Genomic DNA, 8,627 nt, shown 5'->3' on the forward strand with positions numbered 1-8,627 from the left:
TTTCTTGGGTCTAGCTGGGTACTACCAGAAGTTTATTCTGGGCTTTTATTCTATTGCGGTACCCATGACCGCCTTGACAAAGAAGAAAACCAAATTCATTTGGGGATTAAAGTGTCAGGGGAGTCTTGAGAAGCTGAAGCAAGCATTCCTTTTAGCGCCAGTTCTAACGATGCCATCAGCGCAAGGAGAGTATGTGCTATACACGGATGCATCGAAGTTTGGTTTGGGGATAGTTCTGATGCAGCATGACAGAGTGGTAGCTTATGCGTCTAGACAGCTGAAGGTTCATGTGAAGAATTATACGAACAATGACCTCGAGCTAGCAGCAGTAGTACTAGCTCTGAAGATTTGGAGACACTATCAGTATGGGGAGAAGTGCAAGATTTTCACCAATCACAAAAGTTTGAAGTACTTATTCACCAAGAAGGAACTGAATATGAGGCAACTGAGAAGGTTAGAGCTGGTGAAAGACTATGACTGCGACATCAGCTACTACTCGGGAAAGGCTAATGTGGTCGCAGATGTGTTGAGTAGGAAGAATGCAATGATAGCTCAGTCGTCCGTACAGAGGCCATTGCAAGTAAAGATTCAGAGATTCGAGCTTTCAATGTATGCTAGGGGCGATGCTCGTAATCTTTCTACCCTTAAAGTTCAGACGACACTGAGAGACAAGATTCAAGCAGGTCAGTCTTCTGATGAGCAGTTGCAGAAATGGAGACTGAGGGATGAGTCCAAGGGCCTGAGATTGTATTCTGCCAAGGATGGCATAGTCCGATATCGTGACCGACTATGGATTCATAGTGGTGATTTACTTAGAAAAGACATTATAAAAGAAGCACACAACACCACGTGTTCCATTAACCCAGGGAGTACAAAGATGTATAAGGATTTGCAAACCTTGTATTGGTGGCCAGGCATGAAGCGAGATATTTTGCGCTTTGTATCCGAGTGCTTGACATGTCAGCAGGTTAACGCAGAGCATCAAAGACTTGCAGAAAAGCTTAGACTGCTCCCTATTCCCGAGAGGAAATGGGAGAACATAACGATGGATTTTGTGACAGGACTACCAAGGACAGTTGGAGGATTTAATGTCATCTAGGTGATAGTCGATCGGCTTACTAAATTAGCACATTTCCTACTTACTAAAAAGACTTTCACTATGACTCAGTACACAGAGCTGTACATCAGAGAGATAGTCAGATTGTTTGGGATTCCTGTATCTATCGTGTCGGACAGAGACCCGAGGTTTACATATGCTTTCTGGAAGAGTCTGCATCATGCATTGAGTACCAAGCTGCTATTCAGTGCAACTTTTCATCCTCAGACCGACGGTCAGTCTTAGAGAATGATTCAAATCTTAAAAGATCTACTCAGGGATTGCGTGATCGACTTCCAGGGCAGCTGGGAGCCGAAGCTACCACTTGTGGAGTTCACATACAACAACAGTTATGAAGCATCCACAGGTATGGCTCCTTACGAAGAACTTTACTAGAGAAAGTGTAGATCATTGATCTACTGGGATGAGGTAAGTGAACGAGTAAAGTTGGATCCAGAATTTTCAGACAGACTGCAAAGCTAGTAGTCAAGATTCGGGATAGGATAAAGACTGCTCAGAGCTGACAGAAGAGGCAGATAAGCAGCGCAGAGATCTAGAGTTTACACTGGGCGATCACGTGTTTGTGAAAGTGGCACCTATGAAGGGTGTGATGAGATTTGGCAAGAAGGGCAAACTCAGTCCTAGATTCGTAGGACCATTTGAGATTCTCGAGAGAGTAGGGACACTAGCCTATAGAGTTGCATTGTCGTCGAATCTGGATGGAGTTCATAATGTGTTCCACATTTCGATGCTGCGAAAGTACATGTTGAATCCTTCACATGTGCTGAATTATGATCCTCTGCAGCTGACACCGAACCTAACCTTCGAGGAAAGACCTACTGAGATTTTTGACAGACAGGAAATGAGACTCCAGAACAAAGTGATTCAAACGATCAAAATAAAGTGGTTGAATCGTTCCGAGGAGAAGGCTACTTGGGAAATCGAGACGAAGATGAGGAGTCGCTACTCAGATGTTTTCGGTAAGTGTTAAATTTTGAGGACGAAATTATAGTTAATGGGGGAGGATTTGTAAGGTCTAGAAATTTAAGCGACGTAACCTAACTCCAGCGAATCTAGGGTATTATTAAAAATGATTAATTAAATATTGAAATACATTTAATGCATGGTTATGACATGATTTTCATGATTATATGGCATGGTTTACTTGATTTCATAAAATAGGGCTTTTAGCAATATTCGATGCTCGAACGAGGAATGGAGATCGGGGACAGTTAAGGATAATATTTTTATTTAAATAATTATTTTTAATTATTTAATATACTATCTATTCATTATGAATTTTCGAAAACTAGTATTTTTAGGATATTTTTCTTACACGCCGAGTCATATTTTACACCGGTAGCCGATTTCAGCAAATTGGAGGACTTTTTGAGGATGCGGGTAATATTTTTGAAAACGTATCAAAAAAAATATTTTACGCTCTTGTTAATGGGTTTAATGGACCTATTTTAGTAGGATGGTTGGGCATAAACCTTTGCACATTTGTTTATCAAACTTGGCCCATTCTTTTAATTAATTTTCATCATTACTTTCACCCTAACCCCAGGCCCCTCACCCCTCTCACGTCCAGCAGCAGCTCATGCACACACATTCATAGTTGGCAGCTGATTTTTATCGGTTTTTCAAGGTAAAAATGAAAGGATAATCGTCCCGTCCCTCTGACGTTCATTCTACGTATCGTTTTTGAGATTTTTTGAGCATTTAGACGCAAAGACACGCTCTATACCTTCGTTTCATTGTCACCATATTATGAATTTTGAATTCATTTTGCATGATAAATGATAGATATGGATCGGTTCTAAACGTTATTTTCATGGAATATCCATTTTATTTGCATGGTGTATCATGTTTTTGATATGTCTGGAAAGGGGCTGCCAGGATCAAGGGTTAGAGGACTCAAATCACGTCTGGTTGATGGTGTTAAGTGCTAGGTTCTGATCTGGAATGGTTTGCTAGAAGGTCTATCGTGATATTCATGTGTTGGGCTTAGTATGGTTCGGCCGATTGCTAGGAGAAGGGAGGCTGTGTTGGTCGAGCAAGGCCATGGTGCAGACCCTGGTGGGTCTGAGTCGCGGTCCAGGAAATCTCAAGCGCGACTGGTCACAGTCCTAGTCCAGATCGTGAATCCTAGGTCCGAGAATGGGGTCGCGATTGTTAGTGTGTTGGTTGGATCGCACGTTTGCGTGCATGGGACTGCAAGCCATGGTTAGTTCGGCACAGGAGGGTATGATCATGGTCCTAGGTTAGCTGGTTCGGGCTAGTTTTGGGTTAGGATAGAAAAATAAGCAAGGTCACTAAAAGAAATTCTGCATACAACAACGCACATACGACAACGGTTTTTGTGAAAAACCGTTGTCGTATGTTTTTAACAACGGTTTTATCCAAAATCGTTGTCTTTTGAGGGTCAAAGACAATGGTTTTTAAATCTTTGGGGGGTCAAAGACAATAGTTTTTAAAAACCGTTGTCTTTTCAGGGTCAAAGACAACGGTTTTTGGGGTCAATTATAACGGTTCTATAAAACCGTTGTCTTTGAGCGTTTTTTTAGGGTCAAGGAACCGTTGTCTATTAGCATGTTTTTTTGGATAATCGACAACGATTTTAAGAAACCGTTGTCGATTAGCTTTGTTTTCGGACAAACAACAATGGTTTTGGAAAACGTTGCAATATTTAGCGACGGTATTTCAAAAACCGTCGTTAATTTTAAATTTAGCGACGGTTTCAAAATAACCGTCGCTAATTTTAGCGACGGTTTTAACAAAACCCGTCGCATGTTTAAAATTATCGACACTTTTACAAAACCCGTCGCTAAAATTAGCGACTGTGTTCTGAAACTGTCGCTAATTTTAGCGACGGTTTATAATTTAAATCATGCGACGGTTTCAACATTACCGTCGCCAATAGCGACGGTTTAAACAACAACCGCCGCAAATTGTCTATAAATATCACATTTTCGGTCCATTTTCCTACACAACACTTCACAATACTTAAAATTTTTCTCTTTTACACCATTTTATCACTTCACAACACTTAAAATTTTTCTCTCTTACACCATTTTATCACTTCACACAATACTTAAAATTTTTTTCTCTTACACAATTTCACACAACACTTAAAATTTTTCTAACCACTTCATAACACTTCAAAAATTTTTTTCTCTTATACAATTTCACACAACACGTAAAATTTTTCTCTCTTACACGATTTTACTACTTCACAACACTTAAAAGTTTTTTCTTTTACACTATTTTAGTTTCGATTATAAGTTTTTTTTAGATTTATTAAATTATTAAAAGTTTTTTTTTTATTTTTCGAAACAAATTAGCGACGGCAATTGTGATTAATAACCGTCGCTAATATTAGCGACGGTCTTGATTGATAACTGTCGCTAATTTCAAATGAGCGACGGTTTGCTCATTTGAACTAGCGACGGTTTAATGAACTGTCGCTAATTTTGAATTAGCGACGGTTTAAGATAAAACTGTCGCTAATTTTTTTTAGCGACTGTTTTTTTGACCTATCACAACGGATAAAAACCGTTGTAGTTGAACGGACTTTCAATAACACCCTCAGTTACAATTGCCGTTTTTGGTGTAGTGGGTGTTCAAGCTAGGGTTCAAACCATGAATTACGGAATTTTCCAGCAGGCTTTCAAGGGGTATTTGAGGGTCTTGAACCGCCTGGTTTTGGTTGTTTTAGGTCTGGTTATGCGTCATTAAGTTATGGTTATAGTTTGGAAAAGTTTGTTTAGGTTTCGAGGTGATTCGGGTTAAAAACGGGACTTCCATGCAAGTTTTAAAACGAATTATAGATTTTAATGCTTGGGCTCGACTTTATGTCTAAGAAATGATGAAAAGTATGTTTTAAGATGTTTTGATAAGTTTGGATGGATCCGGGTCGAAATTTTAATGTCCAGGGGTAAAATGGTCAAATTAGGGTTTCGGGGGCAAAATCGTCATTTTGCAACTGAGTTAGGTTTGCAGTCCTGGCAGTGCTATGACAACTGAAAATTCATATTTTAAATTTTTATTTTATATGAATATGAATTTTTTATGAAAAATGATGAAAATACATTGCATGCTTGGTTTCAAGAAAATATATGTATATGCATGAATTTTTTATAAGTGATGAATATGATGACATGATTTGAAGGAGGTGAATTGATTGTGACTAATAAGAACACGAACACGAAACATGTAAGGCCAAGGCTCAGTTGACAGGTGAGAGTGTCGCTGATGTCCGCGCCACCTTGTACCATGGTTATACGTAGATGGATCCATCGATCAACAGCTGATACAAAAGTCACGACTAATGATCTGAATTCAATATAGAAAAAATGAATATGTATACGATGACATGATATGACATGATTTGTTATGAATATGTTCATGTTTGTGTTCATGAATTTGAAGATCATTAAAGTTATTTTGTTACAGTATTTTTCACTGTTACATGATATCTATATGTATTTTGTTATTAAGGTTCAAGTGTGTTTAGTCTTTAAAATCACTAGGTGTGTTTGATGTAGGTGAGCGTGATTTTGAGAAGACTGGAAGTGCTGAGGATTGAGTAGACTGAGCTGGTGGCGCACGAGAAACCCGAGGACCTTGCGATTCTTCTGCACAATATGATTTATGAGATATGAGTTTAAAACAGTATTTTCATATGTTAATGATTATGACACGTTGGTTTGACATATTATAATATGCTTGGTGTTTATTTTAAACGGTAGACGTTTAGGTGGTAACTTTTTTTTTAGATTTTAATTGCACTTGTTGGAGTCAGTAGCTTGATTTATTTTTAATGCATGGTTTGAATTTTTGTGTGTATTTATTTGGGCCGAGACTTGGTGAATTTTTTTTTTTGAAAAAATAAATGGTGGTTTAGTTGTGGAGTTACGTTTAAAAACTTTATTTATATAACTTGAATAGGTATACAGATAAAGTAATTGTTATAATTATATAAAACCGTAAAATACTATTATAATAACGATTGTTTTTACATAAGAGTCAATAAAACTCAAGCCACAAGTTTTCTTGATAAGCACCTATTCTAACAAGCTTTCAATTTCCCTATAGCCAACTACCCCTAGATTTCAAACCCATTGCTTCACGATTATTCTCAAACAATGGTCCAACAGTGTCTTCATCAGTGGATCAGCAATGCTATATACAAAGGAGACTTTTTCTACTGATATGTTTTCTTTTCTCACAATTCACTAGATTATGTGGAACTTACTCAGTATATGTTTGGAGTGCTGATGAGAACTCGGTTCCTCTGCTTGTGCAACTTCACCCATGTTTTCACAATAGACCGAGACTGGATCACTGCTTGAGGAATGACTCCCAACTCTTGAACGAAATTACTGATCAAAACACCTTCCTTTATTGCAGCTGATCTAGTTATGTATCCGTCCTTAGTTTTTGAATCTGCTGTGGTGTGTTGAATGGAACTCTTTCAAGAGACCACACTTCATTGAGCTTGAATAAAAATTCAGATGTTGATTTCAAACCATATAGATCGAATTGGAAGCTAGAATTAGTATAGCAATCCAATTTTAATTCTGTTGGAATATTATAAGTTTCAGAGTTTGACAATTAAATCCGCAAGAGAACTGAAGAACCAAACTGATCGGACATAATCAAGAGATCATAACTGAAAGAAAGTTTAAAACCGATGACATAAAGTTCAGTAAACGAATTGGTAATTAGAACTGAAGACTTCAATTAAACTGAACTGGAAGAATCTTCATCAACTAAATTATCCCAAACTGAAATGGCATAAGTTTGAACTGAAAATGTTCAGCTGAACTGATCAGCCGTTTAGCTGACTCTTGATCAGTTAGCCACGACATCAGTTGTAGTATCAGCCCACAGACTTACAGTTCGTACAAAAGCAGAACAGATGTAACAGAGCAAAACTGTCTGAACTTCGTACCACTATCAGATAAAGTCATCAACTTGAACTAAACGACGATTCAATGGATATTAGTCATTAAATGCATCCAATGTGACCATTGGAATCGAAGGCTATATATAGCTTATTCATTCAGTTGAATAGCGTTCGTGTAAACGTACTGTACAAACTTTCGACTATAATCAATAAATTGCGATTTCTTCAAGCATTTTCTCAATCTACAAATCACATACTTATTCTCTTATTTTCATTGTATTAATTCGTAGCATTCAGGCTACTTGTTAATAACGAATAAGTTATTTGTTGTAAGGAAATTGAAAAACTAAGAATTTCAGTTTGGCAGTGTATAAGTCCAACTGAAGTTGATTATTACAATATGTTGTAATAAATCAAAATCATTTAGTGAAAAACCTATCTTTGAGATGGAAGGGGTGACGTAGGAGCATTTGAAGACTTCGAACATTCATAAAATTCGTGTGTTTTAGTTTCTTATCTATTCAGTTTTTACTGTACCTTACACTCAATATTCAATCTATATTTCAGTCTATTTCCGCACCGTTATTAGTTGACTGATTTATATCGACAAATAAGATTTCAGGATCAGTCAACTAAAAGACTGATTCATACTCAGAGATTTCAAAAACCCGAATGTTTATTCAAGCCCTTTCTAAACACTCTAACTGTATTAATCGATTCTATCAAGTGGTATCAGAGCGGTTAATCTTGTCCTGAATATTCTCACAAGATCAAACTGATAATCATATCATCATTCAACAAAATTCTCATGTTCTCCTGAGAAGAGTTTGACGATTGGAAGATCAAATGTAGGATCATTTAGCTACTCAAGACAATGACATGGTATGTCGTAACTGACGGACCCATGAAGATTATGAAAGCCAACACAGCTGTTGCTCTTACTGACGGAGCACCACATCGTATAGAAAAATCACGAGATGAATGGACTTCAGATGATAAAAGAAAGGCTAACTTGGATAATGTTGTAAAGGACATCTTGTTGTAAAGGACATCTTGTACAAGACACTGGATAAAAACACATTCAGCAAAATTGAAATGTGTAAATCAGCTAAGGAAATTTTGGAGAAGCTAATTCAGTTATGTAAGAAAATTAGCATACCAAGGACAATAAACTTTCAGTTACTGTTTAGAAGTTACACAAATCAAAATGAATGTCGGAGAATCAATGAATGAATTTGATGAAAGAGTAAGTGGCATCGTGAACGAACTGAATGCACTAGGAATTGTGCACTCAAATAAAGAGATTGCATTAAAAGTAATGTATGACCTTCTCAAGGAATGAGATGTCAAAACTATGACAATTTGAGAATCGAAATATTTGAATAAAGTAGAGCTACATGACTTATTTGCAGACTTAAAAGCCTACGAGTTCGAAATGCAAATCAAAGAAGGAGAGCCAATATTTCCATCAGTTACAACTGCTTTAAGTGCACTGAAACCGGAACCAGTAGTTTCAGTTTAGAAGTCAACAGAACAACTGAGCCATGACACAATGTCATTATTTGTAAAGAAATTTGGGAAGTTTATGAGAAAGTGTAACGTCCAAAAGTCAACCCACGT

The 8,627-nt window shown here is 37.2% G+C and overlaps 1 protein-coding gene across 1 annotated transcript; it reads left to right on the forward strand.

The window, feature by feature from the left end:
• Positions 1 to 436: 436 nt before the first annotated feature.
• Positions 437 to 1,099, forward strand: LOC140959343 (uncharacterized). The gene is made up of 2 exons (XM_073417199.1): positions 437 to 769; positions 968 to 1,099. The coding sequence occupies exons 1-2, from the start codon at positions 437 to 439 to the stop codon at positions 1,097 to 1,099; spliced, it is 465 nt and encodes a 154-aa protein (XP_073273300.1).
• Positions 1,100 to 8,627: the final 7,528 nt, after the last annotated feature.

This window comes from Primulina huaijiensis, chromosome 15, assembly GCF_012295235.1.
Source record: "Primulina huaijiensis isolate GDHJ02 chromosome 15, ASM1229523v2, whole genome shotgun sequence".
NCBI classification, from domain to species: domain Eukaryota; kingdom Viridiplantae; phylum Streptophyta; class Magnoliopsida; order Lamiales; family Gesneriaceae; genus Primulina; species Primulina huaijiensis.

Excerpts from the sequence above, each read along its gene's own strand:
- LOC140959343 (XM_073417199.1), top strand. The coding sequence starts at position 437 with ATGAGGCAACTGAGAAGGTTAGAGCTGGTGAAAGACTATGACTGCGAC. Across the intron at positions 770-967 it reads ATTCTGCCAAGGATGGCATA|GTTAACGCAGAGCATCAAAG; the intron begins GTCCGATATCGT and ends ACATGTCAGCAG.